At 44.0% G+C, this 26,491-nt stretch overlaps 1 protein-coding gene and 1 non-coding gene across 2 annotated transcripts in view; both read right to left on the minus strand.

Moving 5' to 3' along the window:
• Positions 1-26,491, minus strand: part of PAWR (pro-apoptotic WT1 regulator) — a 124,812-nt gene that overhangs the window by 28,787 nt on the left and 69,534 nt on the right. The window contains exon 3 of the mRNA XM_039914038.1: positions 12,091-12,219. Within this exon, the coding sequence (XP_039769972.1) occupies positions 12,091-12,219 (129 nt within the window). The remainder of the gene's footprint in view (positions 1-12,090; positions 12,220-26,491) is intronic.
• On the minus strand, positions 13,563-13,700 carry LOC114816817. Its single transcript, XR_003764624.1, has one exon. It is a non-coding gene; the product is annotated as a small nucleolar RNA SNORA7 (small nucleolar RNA).

Consider the following 26,491-nt stretch of genomic DNA (forward strand, 5'->3'; position numbering starts at 1 on the left):
CATAGCCCTCCTATTTTCTAAACAGTGAAAGCACATTCCAATTGGCCCCAAAGCAGGAAGTAACTGCCAAGACTGGGAAGACAATCAAAAGCAACTCAAGTGAGTCATTGTTTGGTTCTGGCACCTGCCAGGTGGGATTTTTCAGTCATGTCTTATTCAGCTCAGCCACAAAAACCTAGGAACAGGGAAACCCCTTCCTCTGAGTTCCTCTGAGTTGCAGGACACATTCTTTTGAAATATTATGCTAAATTACTTATAGGTCAGGAAGGCAGCACAGAAACAGAACTTTCCCTTTTTTGGTTTGGTGAGCATCTTTAGGAAGCCCAAAGAAATCACCCAGATAAATTTATTTATTTCAGTCCTAGAATGCCCATATAGCCCTTAAGAGTATACAAGAATCACATTTGTTTTTTCACTAGTTGGTCATTAATGTTACTACAATCCAAATTCCAGGAAATATTACAATAAGAATACAAGAACTGAGCTTTCTAGTACCATTCATTCATTCATTCAAATTTATTGAGCACGCTTCGGAGAGTATAATACAAGAACAAATAGACACATTCCCTGCCCACAGTGGGCTCACAGTGTAGGGGGGGAAATGGACATTAATACACATGAATAAATAAATTACAGATATATACATATGTGCTGTGGGGATGGGAAGGAGGATGAATGACGGGAGCAAGTTGGGGGATGCAGAATAGAGTGGGAGGAGAGGTGGGCTTAGTTAGGGACGTTTTCTTGGAGAAGATCTGCTTTCAGTAAGGCTTTGAAGTGGGGAAGAGTAATTGTCGGTCTGGTATGAGGATGGAGGGCGTTCCAGGCCAGAGGGAGGATGTGGGTGAGAGGTTGGTGGCAAGAAAGATGAGATTGAGGTACACTGAAGTGAGTATTAGAGGAACAAAGTGTGCCGGCTGGGTTATAGTAGGAGAGTAGTGAGATGAGGTAGGAGGGGGCAAGGTGATTGACTGCTTTAAAGTCAAAGATAAGGGGGTAGCTGTCTCATAAGTCCAGGAAAGAGGACCTTTTTATGAATATATATATATATATATATATATGTATATATAGTGTATTTCACACAAATCTTGAGTGAGAGTAAAGAGTTGCAGATAGAACTACTATTTTACTGCATGGTGTTCAAAAAAGAACCATTAATTGTGATGATAGTAGCTATTGATAAATAATAACTATTAGATACTAAATAATTAGCATTTAAGCACTATTTGCCAAGTAGATAGAGGATAATTAGATCAGACGGAGTCTGTCTGAGACACACATTCTAAGAGGGAGACAGAACAGGCAACTACTCCCCAATTTACAGATGAGGAAACTGAGGAAAAGAGAAGTTAAGTGACTTGCCCAAGTTCACCCTACAGGCCAGTGGCAGTGCCAGGATTAGAACCCAGGACCTGAATCCAAGGCCTGTGCTCTTTCCACTAGACCATGCTGCTTCTTTACATCTTGTATAAAACTCCAGGAATACATGAGAACAAACAAGACTGTCAAGATGAAATGAGAGCCTCAACTAAGAATTTTTTGGCTTTTGAATATTCCAAACAGACCCGCAGAGTTACTGCATGTCATTTCTGTGCTGACCAAAAAAATACATACACATACACTGGTGTGTAATTATGAAAAAAGATACATAATAGGTAAATTAAATGTTAGTGGTATTTCCATACAATCCTGGAAAGACAACTTAAGCTTAAAGTTTAGTCACCAAAAGTACATCTTATTAAATACAGATGATGAAAGATGTAACACATTTCATATTAACTATTTCCTACAAAACTCAGGGGAAAGGTTAGTGGTTAATCAGGAATGCAACACAGTGAGACAAACATAGAAAGTGACATATACACAGTCTCTTTCTCTTTCTCTCTCAGTAATACTAATAATAATTTATGATACTTGTACACTCATTCAAATGTATTTAATGAGCGCTTACTGTGTACAGAGAACTGTACTAAGCACTTGGAAAGTACAATTCAGCAACAGTTAGAGCCAATCCCTACCCAACAATGGACTCACAGTCTAGAAGCTCACAGTTAGGAAGGTTTGTTAAGCGCTTACTGTGTTAGGCACTGTACTAAGCGCTGGGGTGGACACCAGCAAATCGGGTTGGACACCAGTCTCTGTCCCACATAAGGCTCACAGTCTTCATCCCCATTTTACAAAAGAGATAACTGAGGCACAGAGGAATGACTTACCCAAGGTCACACAGCAGACAAGTGGCAGAGCCAGGATTGGAAACCATGATCTTCTGACTCCCAGGCCCTTACTCTACCCACTACACCATGCTGCTCCCCGCACCCTCCACTCCCCCACACCCAACACATAGGCAGGCGGGGGCTTTGATCTAAGGAAACCAACCCTTACAGCCTCAATCTCAGACTGGAGTTTCTCGCAATTGTAGTGATGGCTGAAAGGGCCACAGGGGACTGTTTCTCATGGGCTGCACTCAATCCAACATTTGTTTATTTACTGAACAACTGAGTGCTCAGGACCACCCTAAACACAACAATAGTAAGAGGCATATATTCCAGGCCCTACCCAAGGTACTTAGAGAGACAGATAAAAATGATTTACAGACAGGGAAAGACAAGAAAAAACAAAGGTAAAGGAAGCAATAAAAACAAATCTGGACAAAAAGGTTTAAGAAATTAACCAATCGTTGGGCTGTCTCCTGTAGAAAAAATTTCTTTGGGTTGTGAGCATGCCCTTCTAAGGACTTTGTTCAAGACAACACCTCTTATTTGTTTTCCCAAAGAAACTTGCTTACACATCTGCATACTTAGTGTGGTGCATCTATTTGGGGTTTTTTGTAGTTTTCCCTCCTACTTTTCCTTGCTGCCTGTTGGAATGAAAGCCTCCTGTGTTTCAATCAATCAATCCTTATTTATTGACCGCTTACTTTGTGCACAACACTGTACTAAAGCACCTGCGACAGTACAAAAGCATTATCAGACAGGCTCCCCTGCCCTCAAGGAGCTTACAATCTAGTAGGGGAAACATGTAAATTACAGGTAGGGAGGGTTTGAGTACCTCCAAGTGCTCAGATGAGAAGCAGCAGTGTGGAAAGAGCACAGGCCTTGGATTTAGAGGACCTGGGTTCTAATCCTAGCTCCGCCACTTGTCTGCTGTGTGACCTAGAGCAAGTCACTTAACTTTTCTGTGCCTGAGTTACCTCACTCTCCTATGAATCGACATCTCGTCACGGCAGGAGAGTTTGCGTACACTGGTGAAGCTTAGGGCTATGCCATATAGGTTACCCATAATGGAAAAGTCTAAGCTGAAGCATCGAAGTTCATTCACCTGTGCCGGGCGGCAGTGGCCTGGGAAAGAATCAAAGGCGGATGATCAAGTGATCAAAACGTTGATCAAAGAACGGCAGAGACTCAAGTTTTTACTGCGTGGAAAAAGGCAACGGCAAAACATTTCCATAATTTTACCAAGAAAACTCTGAGGATACGCATACCGGAACGACTTTATGACAGAAAATGGGATGTTCTAGAGAGGGTGTGTCCATGGAGTTGCTATGGATCGGGAACCGTTTGACAGTATTTGAAGAAGAGCTGCCTTATCTGTAGAATGGAGATTGAGACTGTGAACCTCAGGGGGACATGGACTCTGTTCCAACCTGATTATCTTGTTTCTAACCCAGTGCTTAGTGCAGCACATGACACAAAGCAAATGCTTAACAAATGCCATTAGGTGACTTGGAAGTGCTGAAATGACAACAGGGAAATAAGGTGGGAGATGAGAGATTAATTGGGGAAAGCCTACTGGAGGAGATGTTGCTTAAGAAAGGCTTTGAAGATGGAGAGGTGAGGGGTCTTCTAGACGGGAAGGGAGTTCCACGAAGATGGGAGGGTGGGAGCAAGAGGTCGCTGGTGAGAGAGACGAGAATGAGACACAGTTACCTTACAGTACCGATTACCGGGAAGCGTTTGGTGGAATAGTTCAATCCTTTCAGGATTCTCTCCTAACGCCTACAAGAGATCTGCTGACACCAGGTCGGTTAGATCCGCTGGCTTTGTCTCATGAGCTTGATGATATCAATCATCCTTCGAGAGACATTTTTCCAGGCATGCGACATAACACGCAAGCTGGACACGCGTGGCCTGCCGAGTCATGCCTGTTCCAAGAGTTTGGGGGGCATGAATCCCTAGTATTATTACTTCTCCACAGTTTCAAAGCTGAATTCCACCATTCTTGGTCATGCCATCCCCTAATCCAGTGAGTTTGGGTGTTCAACTATTCCTAGAACTGAAGAAGTACCATTCTACACATTCTACCTATTCATTTCCTTATTTATTAGCCTGATCCATTTTTTCTTCCTCTTCCAATCCCTGTTATAACTAACCTCCCTCTAACTAAAAATTAGTGTCTACATGCCTTCCCCAACATCAATCAATCAATGGTATGTATTGAGCATTTACTACATCAGAGCACTGTACTAACCGCTTGGGAGATTGCAGTACAATAGAATTATCAGTCACATTTCCATTAGCTAAGGAGATTCTTGAAGGCGGGGCTGTGTCTTTTAACCAATAATACAATTACCCAAGTGCTTAGTATTATTGATTAAATGATCTTCTACAACATTTACAAATAGCAGTTTGCCAATGAGTTTAAGAAGGGCAATAATTACATTGCCAATCGAATAGTATTTTATACACATAATCGGTCTTGGGGGAGAAACACCTGTAATAATTACCCAAGGTCATCTAGTTTTCATTAATGCAATTTGTTTTCGACAGGACTTTAATGCAGTTGTGTCACGGCACAATTGTTCTTTAGTTTGGAGAGATGTTACACAAATGCTACGAATATTCCTCAGTACAAATGACTTGGATTATTCTTTAGGTCAAAAGTAAGCAAATCTCAGAAAGGTTTCTTAGTGGGAAGTCATGAAGTAAAACTACTGTCTGCATTCCTGACAGTTTTTTTCAACTGAGTCATCACTTGGGACAATAATTAGGTTCTCTACGGTGATTTCCACATTGCCCACTTAGTAGATGTAAAACAGTTAATCACTGATTCACCGAAATTTTGGCTGGGTCAAATCATAACTTGTCTACAGACAGGTATTTAAAATCTCATCACAAATTATGTTTAATACTTTGATGTTAGGAATGTAAACTCATTCCTGTGGATGAGCCCCACATGCAGTTATATACCTCTACGTGCACCACACTAAGAGTGCAGAAGTACTAATAATCTCTCTAAAATTACAGCAACTGATCTAATTGCATTATTGAAGAGAAAAGCAATGAACCTGGTGAATGAAACCATACTCTTTTCTCCAAGACACAATGTTAGTAGGTGATCAATCATTCATTCAGTCGTATTTATTGAGCACTGATTGCATGCAGTGCACTGTACTAAGCACTTGGGAAAGTACAATACAACAATAAACAGTGACATTCCCTGCATGCAACAAGCTTAGGCAGAGATGAAGGCAGAGACAGATGACAGGTAATGAGGAGGAAAGAAGTCAAGCAAGACTGGCAGACCAGACCAACCCCAAAGGAGATGCCAATAGAAAAGGAGAGCCAGATACTCACCCAAAAGACCTTTTTTTCATAGAGGAGAGACAGAAGAAAGATCTAGCCAACTGCCTTCCAACACACACTTCGACCAAGCACCTAAGCATCCTGTTCTTAGCTGAGGGGTAGCCAATGATGTTCCTCTTCCAGGTTAACCACCCTGGGGGTTCCAAGATCCGCATAACCCCCAAGATCATGCAGAATAACTGCAGAAGCAGCACCTTCAGCCTGGAATGGGAACAAGGAGTCAAGAATCCTTTAGAGTTTGGGGAGAGGCACCCACACTGAATCTTTCTCTTCTTCCGTCCTTGCTCCAATCTGCTGACCTGCCCGTCCACGAGACTTCACAAGAGTTTGACATGACTACTTTGTTATTCTGTTTGCTCTATTATGAGTGTTTTCATCACACGTTTTGGAGAGGACACTTGAATGGATTTAGGAAATGGGCATTAATGTCTGAAGAGATGCGATGGGATGGACATGGTTTTGATCACGACATGAGTACTAAAATGCAAATTCTCTTAAATGGGAAGATCTTCAAGAGGCTTAACCTACACATTAGAGAATGGCTGTATTCATCATTTATTATTATATATTCACTCATTCAGTCATAGTTATTGAGTACTTACTGTGCGAAAACAGTGCACTAAGCCCTTGGGAGAGTACAATACAACAATAAACCGACACATACTCTGCCCATAATGAGTTTATATTCTCGAAGATGAGACAGGCATTAATATAAATAAATAAATTACAGGTATGTATCTGAGGGCTATGTCGCATTTGTTAACTTGGGTTATAAAATTGTAGCTTGTGATGGAATACAATTCACCTATTAGGCTGTATGCTTCTTTAGGGCATGGATTGTGTCCACCAACTATTATATTATACTCTTCCAAGGACTTAGTACAGTATTCTGACCACAGAAAGTTTTCAGTAAATACCACTGGTTGATTGATTTCCAGCTTTTTCTCTGTACTGACCGAAGGTTTCCTTTTGAGTGATTTCTATTTGTGTTGATTTAAGCATCCTGAAATGATAGAAAATGTGACCAAAAAATGGCAAAGACCCTCTTACCTCAAACTTTTTGTACAAAATTCCCTAGAGGAAAAGCCAAGGTATCAACCAGAGCGCACCTAGATTGTTTTTGTCTGTCTCCCCCAATTAGACTGTAAGCCCGTCAATGGGCAGGGATTGTCTCTATCTGTTGCCGATTTGTACATTCCAAGCGCTTAGTACAGTGCTCTGCACATAGTGCTCAATAAATACTATTGAATGAACCTAGATCTTCCTGCCTCAGTGTACAACTTGCAGTGGACGTGAAGTCCCTAAGCAGCAGCGTGGCTTAATGGAAGGAGCATGGGCTTGGGAGTCAGAGCTCTTGGGTTCTAATTCCGGCTCCGCCACTTGTCAGATGTGTGACTTTCGGCAAGTCACTTAACTTCGCTGCGTCTCGATTACCTCATCCGTAATGTGGGGATTAAGACTGGGAGCCCCACGTGGGACAACCTGATAACCTTGTATCTACTCCCAGTCTTAAAACAATGCTTGGCTCAGAGTAAGCGCTTAACAAATAATACCATCATCATCATCATCATTATTATTATTATTAAGAAGCCTGATCAAGTCATTTGTCTGAGTGGCCAAACTCCCAGCCCTTTTTAGAACAGTCTGGAGTTCAGGGCGCTGAACATCATGTAAACACTCTGCTCATGTCAGTGGTTCTGTCAAACGTCTCTGCCCCCTCCCACAAGACATGGGCAAATGGAATACTCTACTCTGGCCACCTTCAATCTTCCCTCTATGCCCAAGCACCTGACAGAAGTCTTGCCAATTAGAAAGTACAGGGCTAGGAAGGGCACAGAGACTGCCGAACTGAGCGTCTCGTCTGGGCAACTATTTGGATAGTAATGGTGGTGTTTGTTAAGCGCTTACTATGTGCTAAGGTGCTGTACTTCGGGGCTGGGGTGGAGTCAAGGAAGTTGGGTTGGACACAGTCCCTGTCCCACATGGGGCTCACAGTCTCAATCTCCATTTCAGAGATGAAGTAACAGGCTCAGAGAAGTTAAGTAACTTGCTCAAGGTCACACAGCAGGTAAGCGGCAGAGCCAGGATTAGAACCCATGGCTCTGGCTCCCAGGTCTGTGCTCTATCCACTATGCCATGCTGCTTCTCTTTGGATGTGGATGGGGTAAGTGGACCCTTGAGTTCCCAGCCTCCTGATGCTCAGTTCTCTATTTCAGTGTTTTGCACATTATAAGCACTGAATAAATAATTATTAATATTAACTTAGGCTGGGGGTCTCCCGCCTGTCAGCTGTGTGACTTTGAGCAAGTCACTTCACTTCTCTGTGCCTCAGTTACCTCATCTGTAAAATGGGGATTAAGACTGTGAGCCCCACGTGGGACAACCTGATCACCTTGTATCCCCTCAGCGCTTAGAACAGTGCTTTGCATATAGTAAGCACTTAACAAATACCACCATTATTATTTCAGAGCTTCTTACTGGGTGGGAAGGCATAGGATGGCTGAAGTGCTAAAGCATGACAGAAAATCTGTCCACTCCCCTCCATCGGGTTGAGAGGCAGGGAAGTCTAGTGGATAGAGCATAGCACTGAAAGTCTGAGAACCTGGCTTCTAATCATGGCTACACTTGTCTGCTGTGTGACTGTGAGCAAGTCACTTAACTTCTCTGTGCCTCCATTATTTCATCTGCAAAATGGGGATTAAGACTGTACGCTTCATGTGGGACAGGAACAGTGCCCAAAGCAACTGCCTTGCAACTATCTAAGCACTTCGTACAGAGTCCGGCACATAGTAAGTGCTTAATAAATGCTACAAATGCCACAATTATTATTCCCCACCCATCTCCAATCCAGTCTTGGAAGGATGAGGAAACAGTGACAGCGGGCCACCTCGACTTATACACAGCTGTCTGTAGTTGTGTTTGTGATAAAAATAATTATCATCATGAAAAATTTGGTATTTGCTAAGCATTTACTATATGCCAAGCACGTGGGGGGGACAAGATAATCACGACAGACACAGTCCCTGTCCCACCTGGGGCTCCCAGTTTAAGGAACGAATGTGCGATCCAGAGATGCGAAGTGTCAAACTCAGCTCCTCTAACCATAATAATAGGAGGAACGGTATTCTCTACATGCTTACTGTCTGCAAAGCACTGTATTAACTGCTGGGAATTAATATAAAGGTGGGAAGCATCCCGTTGCTCTTGTTGCACTTATCACTTTATTAGCTTCTATGTAGTTTTTATGCTTTCATTGTTTCAATTTTTCTTAGGTGACTGCCGGCAACCTTGTGCCCCCCCTCCCTCCCCAAATTTCCGTCTTGTTAGACTGTGAGCCCCTGGAGGACCAGTGGTCATGTCTGATTCTCATGAATTGTTACTAGCGCTTATCAGAGTGCTTTGCAAATAGGGGGCCCTTAATAAATACTATTACTACTGGGAGTCAAAGGACCTGGGTTTTAATGCTGCCATGAATCTGCTGTGTGACCTTGGGCAAGTCACATCACTTCTCTGTGCCTCATCTGTAAAGTGGGGATGCAATCTCTGTTCTCCCTCTGTCCCAAGGTGACCCTGGGGCACCGACCATCTCAAGGTCAGATGCTATCTCGTGACCTCCTGAGCCAGCAGGCGGAACTCGGAAGTGAGGGTGGGACACCGTCCCCACAACCGAAACTGCCAGATTGACAGCCCAAGCTTAGAATACAGAAGGTGCCCCTCACCCCCGTGCCGATCAAATTAGGAATGGAGGAGGGAGGGCAGAGATTGGATAGACTGAGGCCGGAAGCTGGAATGGCCTAAGGGCGCAGGTGATAAATACCTGCCGCCTCTAACCTTCTGTGCAGAGGAACCGGACCTGCGGCAGCCGGCTGCGGGTCGCCTCTGTCCAGAGCGTGAGAAGGCCGCTCTGACTGCACCGAGTGAGGAGCCGTGGGGTGGGTGAGTGTCCCGTCCTGCTGAGCGCTCGTGGGGTGGGAAGCCAGACGCTTCACCATGGGTGTGTAACAGTTAAATGGATTTGATGTCTAAGTGGGTGCCTCCCCAGTGGGATGTGAATATGGTGGGAGCTAGCCGCCTCACCAAGTACGAGTAGCGCATAAGTGGGTAACGCGTAACTGGGTTTAACGCATACGCGTATGTAACTCATAAGTGTACGTAACTCATTAGTGTTTAACGCATAAGTGCATTTAACGCAAAGGTGGATTCCTCCTGCGTGGAGCGAGCACATGGTGGGAGCCAGCCTCCTCACCACGTTGTGAGTAAATCATAAGTGGGCTCGGGTGTCTGGGCACACGCAAGTAACATACCAGTGTATTCCTCCCATTAGGGAAGCTTTAACACCATATTTCTCCCAAAAGGGAAGGCCCGATTGTCACATCTAAATAATTAATTAATTCAGTTCACCCCGCGGAATAAATTCTATACAAAACTCAGGTTTTCCATCCCCGGCCTCTCTCTCTCGCCGCGCCGATTTCGAAAGAAACTGCCCCGGCGACAGGTGACACCCTCCTACTTAGACTCTGAGCTCCATATGGGACATGATTACCTAGTATAGGTTAAGTGCTTAACAAGTAGCACTGTTACTAATTCTCCTCCTCCTCCTCCTCCTCCTCAGGCACATGTAACAGTGGTCTTCCTTGAGTGGTGGTCACTGTATTTATAAGTTCATTTGGCCAGGCCACATATGGATGGGCAGTCCAACCCGTTCAGTAGCATTACTTGGAAATGACTCCAATGCTCCTGGTTTGACCCAACCTGGTTTGGCTCTCTCAGAGGTGGGGTGGAGTGGACTAGTTCTAGGGTGGCCTGGGCCAAAGGCTGGAAATAGAGCAGCAAGTCAGGCGTCAGATTTCCAGTCTTCGTAAGGGGTCTAGCAAAAGGAGGAAATTCCCACCGGCTTGAAACTGGGGAGCTTGGTTTCTTCTTTGGATGCAGAAAACAGAAGCCAGTGTCCCACATCAAGTGAGAAGGATATTTTCTCTCACAGAAAGGGAATACAAATACCGATCAATCAACGGTAGACAATCTACCATTTTCCTACAACGACTAAATCAACAATATCGACTGAGCTTCCTACAGTGAAAATGGGATATTTTTCATTTCTAAATAATGATAATCCCGTCTCAAAAAAGAAGGCCCGCGATATCTGGGGATTTGACTAGATCCCCCCATATTTTTCAAGAAAGAAATGACTAGGGCTAGGGATCTGGGGAATTTGGTCAAGATTTCTGGTAGGACACATTCAAAAAACAATCATGCTCAGGCTTATGTAACTTTTTCAGGCTCCTAAGGATCACTGCCATCAAATGTTTTCATCACTGAGCAATAAAAAGAGGAAAGAGCAAGCTAAGCACTTAAAAAAATAAACAATCAGGACAGGTTCATCCAGGATATGACATTTTGAAAATTTCTGCTCCTGCTCACTCCATAAATATGCTTCAACATAAAGAAAAAAGTAGTAGGCTCCAAAATATCACAAAGTGAATCATTCACTTTTCACAACTTGAAAGTATTACATTGCCCCAGTAGAACCAATTAGAGATCTGTAATCAGTGTTGCCATGTCTAATGCCATCGAGGCATCTCCGACCCATAGCGATTCTGCGGACACATCTCTCCCAGAATGCCCCTCCTCCATCCGCAAACATTCTGGTAGCGTATCTATAGAGTTTTCTTGGTAAAAATATAGAAGTGGTTTAACCATTGCCTTCTTCCACACAGTAAACCTAAGTCTCCACCGCTGCTGCCCAGCACAAGTGAGCACGGTTGACTGTAATTAGTCAGTCAACTGTATTTATTGAGCACTTCCTGTGTGAAGACACTGTACCAAGAGCTCGGAAGAGTATAATATGACAACATAACAGACACATTCCCTGGCCACAAGAAGCTTAGAGAAACGGTTCTACACACCAAACCCACAGCTGTTATTTGACTGGCTTTAACGTCGCTTTCTTTACAGACCACTTCATTACATTGGAGGCTGAGGCTGTAGGAGGAAAAGAAACTCTTGAGGAACTAGAAAAATGTTGGCAAAGCACGCTCTGTTTTCTAAAGATTTAAAAGGATCGCTCCATTTCATTTTATCTTAGAAATGGTCAACAAGGAAATCCTGAAGCCATTGTCTTTACAGGTGCACTAGCAGAGGACAACCTGGATTGTAGAAACTAATTAGGAAGCCGCTCATGTAACATAATCTACAGAGGTTTAAGAACTGCACCAGAAAATGATATGGTACAAGACTTTATATATATATACATATATATATGTGTATATATATATATATATATATATATATATATATACACACACACACATATACACACAATAGATACTCTATATTTGTGAATGAACTTTATATCACACGTTACTAGGGAAGATAGTTTAACAACGATCTGTTTCTCTACTATGCAGTTTACTAAAGTAATACACATTTTAGAGGAAGAAGGGGGGACTTTCCAAAACACCCAGAGTTGAAATAAATTGTAATTTGAATATGAGTTTTAAATCCTTACCGGTAACAAATACGAACCACCCTGATCTAAAGTGGCAGCTTCATTCTGCACCGTATTCTGTTGTGTAATAGCATCTTCTCTCTTTCGTTCTTTCTGCCCTGCTTCATCATCTTCATATTCATCCACGCACTGAAATATAATTATAATCAAAATCAAACTTTAGATTCACAGGCATTAAAGGTTCTCCAAAAAATACGTTTCATGGAAAAAATATTTTTATTTTATTTATATATTTTATTTTATATAAATAATATATATCATGGTATTTGTTACTATGTGCCAGGTGGTGTACTAAGCACAAGGACAGATGAAAGATATTTGGTTTGGACACATTCTCTGGTCCACAGATGAGGAAAATGAGGCACAGAGAAGTTAAATGACTTGGTCAAGGTCACGCAGCAAGTACGTGGCAGAGCTGAGATCAGAGCCCAGGTACACTGGCACCCAGGCCGGTGCTCCGTCCACTAGATGGAGAAGCAGCGTGGCTCGGTGAAAAGAGCCCGGGCTTGGGAGTCAGAGGTCATGGGTTCTAATCCCGGCTCTGCCACTTGTCAGCTGTGTGACTGTGGGCAAGTCACTGAACTTCTCTGTGCCTCAGTTACCTCATCTGTAAAATGGGGATTAACTATGAGCCTCACGTGGGACAACCTGATTGCCCTGTATCTACCCCAGCGCTTAGAACAGTGCTCTGCACATAGTAAGAGCTTAACAAATACCAACATTATTATTATTAGATAATAAACAGTGTGACCTAGTGGATAGAGCATGGGCCTAGAAGTCAGAAGGACCCGGGTTCTAATTCCAGTTCCGCCACTTGTCTGCTATGTGATCTTGAGCAAGGCACTTCACTTCTCTGTGTGTCCGTTACCTCATCTTTAAAATGGGGATTAAGACTGTGAGTCCCATATCCGGCAGGGACTGTGTCCAACCCGAATTGCTTATATCCACCCCAGCACTTAGTACAGTGTCTGGCAAACAGTAAGCACTTAACAAATACAATGATTACTATCATCATTATTATTATTCAGTCATAAAGGTACTCTATTAAGTTTTGTCAAATAAAAAAATGCAAAAAAAAGTCACAAGCTACCAAGAGCATTCAAGAGTAGTGTGAATATGTAGAATAAAAGGAGAGCAAAGGGGGGGAAGAAATGAAGACAGATTAAAAAATAAAAAGAACTGATAAACATCTACCTGGTACTGTATGGAATGATTAAAAATTAATAAAGAATAACATAGGTTGAACTGAGGAGAGTTCTCTATAATGGCTACTTCGACCCATAACGACTCCATGGACACATCTCTTTCAGAACACTTCATCTCCGCCTGCAATCATTCTGGTAGTGTAATCACAGAGTTTTCTTGGTAAAAACACAGAAGTGGTTGACCATCGCCTCCTTCTGCACAATAAACTTGAGACTCTGCTCTCAACTCTCTCCCATGCTCCTTCTGCCCAGCACAGTTGAGTTTTGACTTGTAGCAGATTGCCCTCCACTTGCTAGCCACTGCCCAAGCTAGAAATGGAATGGGTAGGCCTCTACTCGACTCTCCCTCCCGTAGCCGAGACTGGTAGAGTACAGGAAGCTCTCTGGGTGCGGCCCTGAGAGGAGGTGTATATATGTAAATAGCTGCAATTTGTTTATTTATATTAATGTCTGTCTCCCCACTCTAGACTGTAAGCTTGTTGTGGGCAGGGAACATGTCTACTGACTTTTTTAACGTACAATCTCCCAAGTGCTTAGCACACTGCTCTGCACACAGTAAGTGCTCAATAAATATGATTGATTGGTACTCTGTACCATCATAGAACATGAAGAAACCAGCTTTCAGAAATTTGAAAGCAAATTTGACTGCCAGAGTCCACACGATCCCCAGACTTCTCCACGATGCTATGGAGTCCCGCATATCCTCTGCCTTTAGGACACCTCTATTGGAATGTTCCACTGACAGCTCAGATTTAACATGTCCAAACCAAAATTCCTCATAATCCCACCCAAACCCTGTTCTCTCCCTGACTTTCTCATCATGGCAGATGGCACCAGCATCCTCCCTGTCTCCCAAAACCATAACCTTGGCATTAACCTCAACCTCATCTCTCTCATTCAACTCACATATTCAATCTGTCAATTCAATTCCTGCCTTAACTCTGCCCTCTCCTATGGCCGGCAAAACTATATTTCTTCCCTCATTGACACCCATGCCCATCACCCCCGCCAATTGTTCCGGACTTTTAACTCTCTCCTCAGGCCCTCTGTACCTCCCCTTCCTCCATCCCACACCCTCAACGATCTGGCCACCTACTTCATTATGAAAAATAACTCCTCAAAGTCACCCCTCCCCCTTTTCCAATTTCCCCCGCTCTCAACCCTCTCCCCTACTTTTCCATCCTTCCCAGCAGTATCTTCAGAGGAGATCTCCTTCCTCCTCGCAAGTGTCCCCCCCTCCACCTGTCCTTCGGACCCATTTCCCGCTCATCTTATAAAAACTATCGCCCCTTCCCTCCTCCCCCCAACTTCCATCTTTAACCACTCACTCTCCAATGGCTTCTTCCCCTCTGCCTTCAACCATGCCCATGTCTCCCGCATCCTAAAAAAAAACCCTCTCTTGACCCCGCTTCCCCTTCTAGTTATTGTCCTATCTCCCTCCTACCCTTCCTTTCCAAACTCCTAGAATGAGTCTTCTACACTCACTGGCTTGAATTACTCAACTCCAACTCTCTCCTGGAACCCCTCCAATCTGGCTTCCGCTCCCACCGTTCCACCAAAACTGCCCTCTCAAAAGTCACCAGTGACCTCTTTCTTGCCAAATCCAATGGCTCCTACACTATCCTAATCCTCCTCGACCTCTCAGCTGCCTTTGACACTGTAGACCATCCCCTTCTCCTCAACATTTTATCCAAGCTTGGCTTCACGGACTCCATCCTCTCCTGGTTCTTCTCTTATCTCTCTGGCTGTTCATTCTCCTCTTATCTCTCTGGCTGTTCATTCTCGGTCTCGTTTGTGGGCTCCTCCTCCCCCTCCCATCCACTAACTGTTGGAGTTCCTCAAGGGTCAATTCTTGGCCCCCTTCTGTTCTCCATCTATACTCACTCCCTTGGCAAACTCATTTGCACCCACAGCTTCAACTATCATCTCTATGCAGATGACACCCAAATCTTCATCTACTCCCCCGTTCTCACCCCTCCCTCCGGGCTCGTATCTCCTCCGGCCTTCAGGACGTCTCCACCTGGATGTCCGCCCACCACCTAAAACTCAACATGTCCAAGACTGAGCTCCTTATCGTCCCTCCCAAACCCTGTCTTCTTCCTGACTTTCCTGTCACTGTGGATGGCACGACCATCCTTCCCGTCTCACAGACCCGCAACCTTGGTGTCATTCTTTACGCAGCTCTCTCATTCACCCCACACATCCAATCTGTCACCAACACCTGCCAGTCTCACCTTCGGAATATCGACAAAATCCGCCCTTTCCTCTCCATCCAAACTGCTACCCTGCTGGTACAAGCTTTGATAATATCCCAAGTGGATTATTGTGCCAGCCTCCTCTCTGATCTCCCTTCCTCCTTGTCTCTCCCCACTCCAGTCTATTCTTCATTCCGTTGCCCAAATCATCTTTCTACGGAAATGCTCTGGGCATGCCATTCCCCTCCTCAGAAATCTCCAGTGGTTGCCTAGCAATCATCGCATGAAACAAAAACTCCTCACTCTTGGCTTCAAAGCTCTCCATCACCTGGCCCCCTCCTACCTCACCTCCCTTCTCTCCTTCTACAGCCCACCCTGTACACTCCGCTCCTCTGCCGCTAACCTCCTCACGGTCCCTCGTTCTCGCCTGCCCCGCCGTCAACCTCTGGCCCAGAGCCTACCGCTGTCCTGGAATGCCCTCCTTCCTCACATCCGCCAAACTAACTCTCTTCCCCTCTTCAAAGCCCTACTGAGAGCTCACCTCCTCCAGGAGGCCTTCCCAGACTGAGCCCCCCTTTCCCTCTGCTCCTCCTGCCCTCCCCATTCCTTCTCCCACCCTCTGCTCTTCCCCCTTCCCCTTCCCACAGCACTTGTGCATATTTGCATATATTATTTATTACTCTATTAATTTTATTAATGATGTGTATATATCTATGATTCTGTTTATCTTGATGGTATTGGATGCTTGACTACTTGTTTTGGGGTCTGCCTCCTCCAAACGACTAAACGACTGTGAGCCCATTGTTGGACAGGGATTGTCTCTATCTGTTGCCGAACTGTACATTCCAAGCACTTAGTACAGTGCGCTGCACATAGTAAGTGCTCAATAAATACGAATGAATCTGTCACCAAATCCTTTCGGTTCAACCCTCACATCGCTAAAATCTGTCCTTTCCTCTCCATCCAAACTGCTATCATGTTAATCCAAGCACTTATCCTATTCCTCCTTGATTACTGCATCAGCCTCCCGGCTGACCTCCCTGCCTCCTGTCTCTCCCCACTCCAGTCCATACTTCACTCTGCTGCCCAGATCAATTTTTGACAAAAACCTTCAGTCCATGCTTCTCCACTTCTCAAGAAGCTCCAGTGGTTGCCCATCCACCTCCGCGTTGAACAGAAACTCCTTACCATCGCCTTTAAAGCACTAGATCACCTTGTCCCTCCCTATTTTATCTCACTGATAACTAGAACCCGGTAGGGTCGCTTCCCCCTCTAAAACCAACTACTCACTCTACACCTTGATCTCATCTATCTCAGCAAGATCTGGCCTGGAACTCTCTCCCACTTCATATACAACAGACCACAAATCTCTGCACCTTCAATGCCTTATTAAAATCACATCTGCTCCAAGAGGCCTTCCCGGACTAAACCCTCATTTCCCCTGCTCGCTCTCTTTTCTGCACTTATTTCTGTACTTGATAGTCACCTCATCCTTAACCCCACAGCACTTATGCACATATCCATAATTTACTTGTCTGTCTTCCCCCTCTAGATTTTAACCTCCTTGTGAGCAGGAAAGATGTCTACCAACTCTGTGGTCTTGTAGTCTCCCAACCATTTAGTACGGTGCTCTGCACACAGTAAACACACAACAAGTACTGACTGATTGATCAGGGCCAGTAAAGACTTATCTGACCCTTTCCCCGTAATCAGAGTAGAGTAGGGCTGTGTAACAGATATCATATTCAATCTATTCTATGCCAGTGGATTTCTAAATTGGTGACAGAGCACCTGGAAGGAAGTTGGCGATAGATGAAGATGCACCTGATACGCAGAGAATTTGAATGCCGATGGCAAGACTGAGAATCACTAAGCTCCTGAGACAGTCACCCAAGAGTCATTTGTTCTACTGTCAGTCCCACAGCACTTATGTACATCTCCAAAATGTGTTCATTTATATTAATGTCTGTCTCCCCCTTTAATAATAATAAGAATAATTGCAGTATTTGTTAAGCTCTATGTGCCAAGCACAGTACTACGTGCAAGGCATAAGCGTTGGGGTGGATACAAGCAAATTGGGTTGGACAGTCTAATCTGTAAGCTCCTTGTGGTCAGGCAGTGTCCCTAGCAACTCTAATAATAATAATGTTGGTATTTGTTAAGCGCTTACTATGTGCAGAGCACTGTTCTAAGCGCTGGGGTAGACACAGGGGAATCAGGTTGTCCCACGTAGGGCTCACAGTCTTAATCCCCATTTTACAGATGAGGGAACTGAGGCACAGAGAAGTTAAGTGACTTGCCCACAGTCACACAGCTGACAAGTGGCAGAGCTGGGATTCGAACTCATGAGCCCTGACTCCAAAGCCCGTGCTCTTTCCACTGCGCCACGCTACTGTACTCTCCCAAGCACTTAGTGCAGTGCTCTGAACACAGGAAACGCTCAATAAATATGATTGATTGTTAAATTGAACATTCCCCCTGCCCAGGAGAAAATAAGAAGGGAATTATGAATTGGTTCCCAAAGGTTTCCCACAGTTATGGACTGACAAGGGAGAAGACAATCTAGAAGCACAAGAGAAATCTATGCAACCAAAGATCTTCACTGTGAACAAAGTGTACAGATCTGCCAAGGATTTCCGCTACCTAGGCAGTACAGTAACCAATGAATACGTCATTCCAGCCATCTCTGTGTATACACTCCAGGATCTTACTCTTTATGACACCATCTCTGAATATAAAGGAGGCAGGGTAGAGTGGAGTATGGGGGTTGATAGAACAATGTGCTATCAGAAGAGGTGGGGGAAAAGAGGGGCTGGGATCAGTCAGGTGTAATTAGGTAACATTAAAATAATCCCCATGATTAACAAGAAGGTATTCAAGAAGATATACGGAGTCAGAAACAAAAGAGATATTCCCCATCAAACCCAATCTCCTACCATTTCCCTAATCCATTCTAATATTTCAATTTTCCCTGTTGCACCTTCTCCCTCTGCTCCCATCCCAACTCTGTATCTAGCTCAACTCTACCTTCCCAAGTGCTAAGTGCTAATCCCAGCTCTGCCACTTGTCTGCTATGTAACCTTTGGCAAGTCACTTCACTTCTCTGGGCCTCAGTTACCTCTGTAAAATGGGCAGTACGAGCCCCATGCGGGACATGGACTGTGTCCAACATGATTAATTTGTTGTGCTTAGAACTGTACTTGGCACATAATAAGTGTTTAACAAGTACCATAATTATTATTATTACAGTGCTCTGCTCATGATAAACAATCAATAAATACCAATGATTGATTCATCTCCCCAATCCTCCAAACCACTCATTACATTCACTCCTTTTCTCTTTCACCTCCACTTGTTTCCCTGAGCCACCCTACTCTCTGCCATATGCCTATTTCATCTAACCTCCCACCCCATTCCATTTCTCCAATCCGCCCAACATTCCACCCAGATTAATGGGCATCACCTACCCAATGGCCCATCCAAGACCATCTGTCCAAATTACCCAACCTCTCTCCCCATCCCACTGCCTGATCCACCCAACTTCCCACCCCATTCCATTGCCCCAAGCCACTCAATGTTTCTCCCAGCTCATCTGTCTGATCCACCCAACCTGTCACCTGGTTCCATTCTCCCAATCTGCCCCAAATCTCCGCTCGCTACTTTTATTTCCTTAACTCTCTGTGACTTGCCTAGGGCTTTTTCCCTCTGCTAAAGAAAGTGAAGAAACAATTTCACTTACCAAGTCAACCACCCCTTTTCTGAAAAACCCAAATGTCTCGAAAACAAAATCTAACTGAATCAGCTATACTTAACAACAAAAACTGTTACAGAAAATTATATACTCTAAGTACTCTCCACATCTGATTCTACAGTATTTAGGCCCTTGGCAAATTTAAAAAAAAAAAAAAAAAAAGATAGCCCAAACCAGGAGACTCACATTTTCCTATAAATCCCAGAATGTTCAACAAATGATCTATTTGACAATTTTCAAATATTAATGAAGTCTTCCATGGAATACAATTTACTCAAGACAGTGGCACACCATCTTTGGAAATCTCAAAGTGCCCTAATGCTCAGACATAAATACAGACCATTCTTCTTGGCTAAGAGACTGCACACATTTTCAGACAAGACATAGGTCATAAAAGAATTGTGCACCAATACAGTGCAGAACATACATTCCAAGACATGATTATATTATTGAAGAAATACTATTTTATATCACTGTAGCAATACTATAAAAATTATGGATTAGACAGGATCACAAAATTTACTATTCTATAAATTTTAGGTAATAATATAGTTTTCAAGCAAAATCAGAATCATACACTCAACTAATGTTTGCTACCTGAATTTTAGGTTGTTACAGATTAACAGATTTGACAAGATTTTTAAGAGTCGTTCTCATAAAATGCATTTTTCCTGCTAGTAGTGTCTTCTTTCATTTACATATTATACTGTAAGAAATGAGCTTTTCTCTCAATTTTTTTTTAAATCCCATCAGTAAAAACACAATACAAAGTGTCTTCTATTCATATAATGAAACATCCCTGTGAATTAGGCTCAGGATAGCTACAAAGCACTTGAAAGATACAGTACTGAGAAAGCAGGTCAATACACAAATACTGGCATGACAAATCGGTGAGGGATATCTGACACCACAGATCCACATCAGCCAAACTTGGAGTTTAAAAATACATCAATCATAAAAATCAGCAATTTTAAATAAGCATTTGGATTAAGAAGTTCAAAGCATTATCATAATAGATCACTTTAGTAATTAACCTCAGTCTGCCTGCTAGTGCGATAATAATAATAATGTTGGTATTTGTTAAGCGCTTACTATGTGCACAGCACTGTTCTAAGCGCTGGGGTAGACACAGGGGAATCAGGTTGTCCCAAGTGGGGCTCACAGTCTTAATCCCCATTTTACAGATGAGGTAACTGAGGCACAGAGAAGTGAACTGACTTGCCCACAGTCACACAGCTGACAAGTGGCAGAGCCGGGATTCGAACCCATGACCTCTGACTCCAAAGTCTGTGCTCTTTCCACTGAGCCACGCTGCTTCTCTGCGATGTTAAAGCTTGATGCTTCTTTATGTCCCAATCAATCAATAAATCAATTGTATTTATTGTATGCTTACTGTGTGTTACAGATGAGGAAACTGAGGCCAAGAGAAGTGATATGAAGAAGCAACGTGACAGTGGAAAGAGCATGGATTTGACAGTCAGAGTTCGAGGGTTCTAATCCTGCTTCTGTCACTTGTCAGCTGTGTGACTTTGGGCAAGCCACTGACCTTCTCTGGGTCTCGGTTTCCTCATCTGTAAAATAGGGCTGAAGTCTGTGAGCCCTACGTGGGACACTCTGATTACCTTGTAACTACCCCAGTGCTTAGAACAATGCTTTGAACATAGTAAGCACTTAAATGTCATCATTGTTATTATTATTATCATACAGCAGAAAAATGTCAGAGCCATCGTTTGGCGCCAGGTCCACTGACTTCAGGTCGGTGGTCTTTCCACTAGGCCGCCCTGCTCCTCAAATCAGGGCAGAGCAGCGGGGGAGCTTTCAGAGACATGATGTTCCATGGCCTAAGAGGGCAAGGTCTGCATTCAGACAATTAATAAAATCAGATTGCATCTACTCCAGCTCTCAGCATAGTGCTTAGCACAAAATAAGTGCCTAACAAATACCATCATCATCAGGTATTTCAGAGGGCATTTGTATACCATCTTGGAGCAACAATCCATCCGTGGTAATATCTGAGCACCCACTGGTTTTCAACAGTCGATACCGAATGACAACGGTGAGATTCCGCAAGCCAGGGAGTGTGGTATACATTGAATGCTTATTCAATAGTATTTGTTGAGCGCTTACTATGTGCGGAGCACTGTATTAAGCGCTTGCAATGTTCAAATCGGTAACAGATAGAGACAGTCCCTGCCCTTTGACGGGCTTACAGTCTAATGCTTACTGTGTGCAGGGCACTGCACTAAGCACTTGGGAAAGTACAATACAACAGAGTTGGCATATACGATCGCTGCCCACAAGGAGTTTACAGTCTACAGTTATAGCCTGAATTCTCCACATTTTTTCACCTCTAGACTGTAAGCCCCTCGGGGGCAGGGAATGTGTTACTTTGTGTTGTACTCTCCCAAGCGCTTAGTACAGTGCTCTGCACATGGTAGGCACTCAATAAATATGACTGATTGACTGACTGATTACAGGGCTGCCACAGCAGTTTCCGCAGTACCTGCCTCAAGATGATAATCCAGGTGACATCTTTGAAATCCTGCAGTCTTTCCTCAGTATTTCATGGCTTTCATTACTCTGCTGTAAACCTACCAGTTCTACTGCTGGATTTACGGCAATGAACTCAACATTTTATATTAGGTGCCTCACTTGATAAATTGTTGATATCAAATGATTATTATTAATATTTTTGTATTGGTTAAGCACTTACTATGCATCAAACACTGTTCTACAGGCTGGGGCACATCCAAGTTAATCAGGTCAGGTACATTCCCTGTCCCAAACGGGGCACAAAGAGGAGGCAGAAAAGGTATTAATTCCCCTATGTACAGATGAGGAAACTGAGGCCTAGAGAAGTGAAATGAGTTGCCCAATGTCATAAAGCGTGCAAATGGCAGAGCTGTCATTAAGACCCATGTCCTGATTCCCAGGTCCTTGCTCTTTCCACTGGGCCACGCCGCTCATCAAATCAGGGTAGAGCAGGGTGAGAGCTTTCAGACACATAATGTTCCATGGCCAAAGGTGGCACAGTCCACCTAAGTGAGCTGTTGGTTTCAAGGGGTTCCGGAGTTAATTTTGATGGCTCGGAACAGTGGAAGATGCCCGCTAGTCCTAACGTGAACGAGGGTTCCACATAAATGTGCAAGACACTGGTTGTCTGACTGTGGAAGCAGCAGCACTAACTACTCCACCGTAACCTGGGAATCTGAGAGGCCCTTGTATAGTTCCACACTGCTCATGGCAAATGGGGAATTACTAGAGCAGCAGCGTGGCTCAGTGGAAAGAGCCTGGGCTTCGGAGTCAGAGGTCATGGCTTCGACTCCCGGCTCTGCCACTTGTCAGCTGTGTGACTGTGGGCAAGTCACTTCACTTCTCTGTGCCTCAGTTACCTCATCTGTAAAATGGGGGTTAACTGTGAGCCTCACGTGGGACAACCTGATTAACCTGTATCTCCCCCAGCGCTTAGAACAGTGCTCTGCACATAGTAAGCGCTTAACAAGCACGAATATTAATTAATTAATGGGGCTGGGTCCTTCAACACTGGCACGGGTGACCATAACTGTCTGCTTACTACCCAAGAAGCAACAGCAACTGCTGTCTTTATCAGGACACGTACCAGCAGAGGTACAAGCTTCACTGAAGAAAAAAAGCTTTTCTACAAGACCCAACAAATGGGGCATCATAGGAGACTTCTGTCAGTCAGTCAGTCATATTTATTGAGCCCTGACTGTGTGCAGAGCACTGTGCTAAGCGCTTGGGAGAGTAGTGCCTGACACATAGTAAGCACTTAATAAATACCATTATTATTACTATTACAATATATCAATATAACAGACACATTCCCTGCCCACAACAAGCTACTTGAGTGATAGTTTTGTCCAGGCCTATTCATTCAATAGTATTTATTGAGCGCTTCCTATGTGCAGAGCACTGTACTAAGTGCTTGGAATGTACAAATCGGCAACAGATAGAGACAGTCCCTGCCCTTTGACGGGTTTACGGTCTAATCGGGGGAGACAGACAAGAACAATGGCAATAAATAGAGTCAAGGGGAAGAATGAAAAAAAGTCACTGGACCACATGGGATTGGCATCCTATATGGCAATGTTCTAGCCTTACTCAGTCACTACAACACCATCTCGTGATCGCTGTCCCAAGGGTGCCAACATTTTACTTCGAGTTTGGAAGCAAAAAGAGTCATGGATTTTAAGGGCAAAGAGAACTGAAATGGAACATGGTCTGAAGTGCCGAAAATGGGCCCCAAAGTCACCTCTATTTAGCCCTGACTGAAGGGCCTAAATCTTCTCAGAGACATCAATCGATTAAGAGTAGTTATTGAGTTCCCAGTAATAAGAGCTCAATAAAATTAGTAGATACAATCCCTGCCCTCAAGGAGTTTACAAATCGGGGGTGGGAGGGAGAGAGGCGGGGTGAGGAAAGGCAGACACAAAATAAATCAAACACAAATAGATGAAAGGGGGCTATATTCATGAGATGGTGCTTAAGTATAATGGGATATGTTAGATATGTAGGTAAGCACAGGAAAGGTAATAGTAGTTAAGAGCTTAAGTACTTAAGCACTTAGGTGACAAAGAAGTACTGACATGGCAGTTAAGGGATACAAACTGGGGAGATTAGAAATTAATCAGAGAAGGCCTGGAGATGTGATTTCAAAAAGGCTTGGTACTGAATTCTCCCAACTCCTTAGTATAGTGCTCTGCACACGATACGCACTCAGTAAATATCACTGATTTATGGGAAGAGCTGCCGTCTGTCAGATTTGAGAGGGGGAGGTGGTGGAAGAGACAAGACTGAGGTGCAGTGTGTAGCTCGGCTTGAGAGGAACGAAGGTTGTCAGCTGGGGCGGAGGAGAAGAGAGTGGATGAAGAGGAGGGGAAGGAGCTAACAGTGCCTGAAATCACTGGTTGGGGAGTGGGGAGACACGTGCAGGAAAATGTTTTAGAAAAACAGTCCAGACGGGATGGTCATGAACGGAAAGGGCACAGACTAAAGACGGGCAGAGCAATGATGAGGTTGATTCGGGAGTTAAACTTCATGGTGGCAAGCAATTGGAGCAGGGAGGGGTGGAGGAACTGCAAGTCCAGCTCAGAACGCTGTTGAGGTAAGCACCTATGACCATCACTCTCTTCCATTTATGTGAAGGGAATATATCCAGGACGTCAATTATCTCAACAAAGGTGTCATCGTCAATCCTGGCTCCACCACGTGACTGCCGTGTGACCAAAGCCAAGTCAGTAACGCCTGTCTCTCAGTTTACTCACTCATAAAATGGGGATTCAAAACCTGTCCTACCTCCTTCTTAGACACGGGCTCCACGTGGGAAAGGGACTGTGTCCAACCTGATTTTGGAACTTAACTCAATGCTCGGTACAGAGTTTTGGCACACAGTGTTTGGCAAAAGCCAATTATTATTACTATTGTTGCTAGTGTCATTATCAAGTTACATCACGGTTCAGCAGAGGAACCTGAAGGAAGAGCACTTACAGCCATTTTGAGTGGAGCAGAATGCTGGACTGAGTAGCATCTGTCCAACCCAATTTGCTTGTATCCACCTCAGTATTTAGTACAATGCCTAGCACAGACTAGATGCTTAAATCCCACAATTGTTATCTGATAGACTCCAGGCTTACCCTGACGTACAGCTACTGGACGGAAGAGAAGCAGCGTGGCCTAGTGGACGGAGCACGGACCTGGGAGCCAGAAGGACCTGGGTTCAAACCCTGACCCTGCCACTTGCCTGTTGTATGACCTTGGGCAAGTCACTTAACTTCTCTGTGCCTCAGTCTCCTCATCTCTAAAATGGGGATTAAGACTGTGGGACATGGACTGTGTCCACCCTGATTAGCCTGCACCTACCTCAGTGTTCAGTTCGGTGCCTGGCACGCAACGGCACTTACAAATAACAACAACAATAACAACAAAAAAGAGTTCCTTCCTAAACACCAAGACCACTCCAAGTTAAGGTCCACTGTAGTTTAGCAGTCTTCCAGAAGCTCCACTCCTACATAACATCAGTCCTGATGGAACATGAAACCCCAGGAACAAGCTCCAAGGTAAACAGCAAATGGGCGTTTCTCTGTGGCGCCGTTTTCAAGGAAGCCGTCAGAACACTGGGCATGATTAATCGCCGCCGACGAGACTGGTTCGATGAAAATGACTCAAAGCTTAAAGGACTACTTGCGGCGAAGCAATGCAGCAATACCATCTTGCAGCAGCTCATGACCCTGACAAAATATAGGCTTAGAGAAACCTACAACAGACCACATGAGTAAAGCAAAGGAATTCATATAACATGGTGTGATGCGACAACAAACGAGATATGAAGCTATACTGACTGCCATTAAATCAATGACTTGTTCACGTGGCATTATATACCACTACCTAGTATTCACTCGCCATTTGTGCTACTTGTAGGTGGGGTTTCTTGTCATGCAACACTTTGCAGACTTCCTGGTGCTTGATATATAGCCTTCCTGATAGTTTGGATGCCACTTTTTGATGCACTGGTTGGACTTCCTCCTGGCTGCAGTGAGGTGTACTTTTTCAAGTCCCACCATTCTTATTTGGAAGGTGAAAGAGTAATGGCATAAAGTCACCGTTTCACATATCTGTTGAGAAGGAAATCATGAATAGGCTTTCCAATTCCAAGTGGTGTAATGACTTTCCCACGTTTTAAGCATCACTGCACACCCAACAATGAAACCTCTACTGATGATCATTTTGTAAGCTCTTGAAAATGTGATTGATAAGCAGATTTTCATCTTTAACTTTTAGTAGACTATTAGATCATTATGAGCAGGGAATGTGTCTCTGCATTGTTTTAATGTACTCTCTCAAGAACTTACTACAGTGCTCTGCACACAGTAAGCTCTCAATAAATACGACTGTCTGACTGATATTTATTGACCATTCACTTGATGCAATGCACTTTACAAATGCTTGGAAAGTTTTCAATAAAGAAATGACATATTCCCTCCCTGCAATCTCATGAGAAGCAGCATGGCCTAGTGGATAGAGCACAGGCCTGGGAGTCAGAAGGACCCAGATTCTAACCCCAGCTCTGCCATCTGTCTGCTGTGTGACCTTGGGTAGGTCACTTCACTTCTCTGTGCCTCAGTTCCCTCATCTGTAAAATGGAGATTGAGACTGTGAGCCCCATGTGGGACAGGAACTGTGTCCAACCTGATTACCTTGTATTCATTCATTCATTCATTCAATAGCATTTA

The sequence above is a fragment of the Ornithorhynchus anatinus genome, chromosome 14, assembly GCF_004115215.2.
Source record: "Ornithorhynchus anatinus isolate Pmale09 chromosome 14, mOrnAna1.pri.v4, whole genome shotgun sequence".
NCBI lineage: Eukaryota > Metazoa > Chordata > Mammalia > Monotremata > Ornithorhynchidae > Ornithorhynchus > Ornithorhynchus anatinus.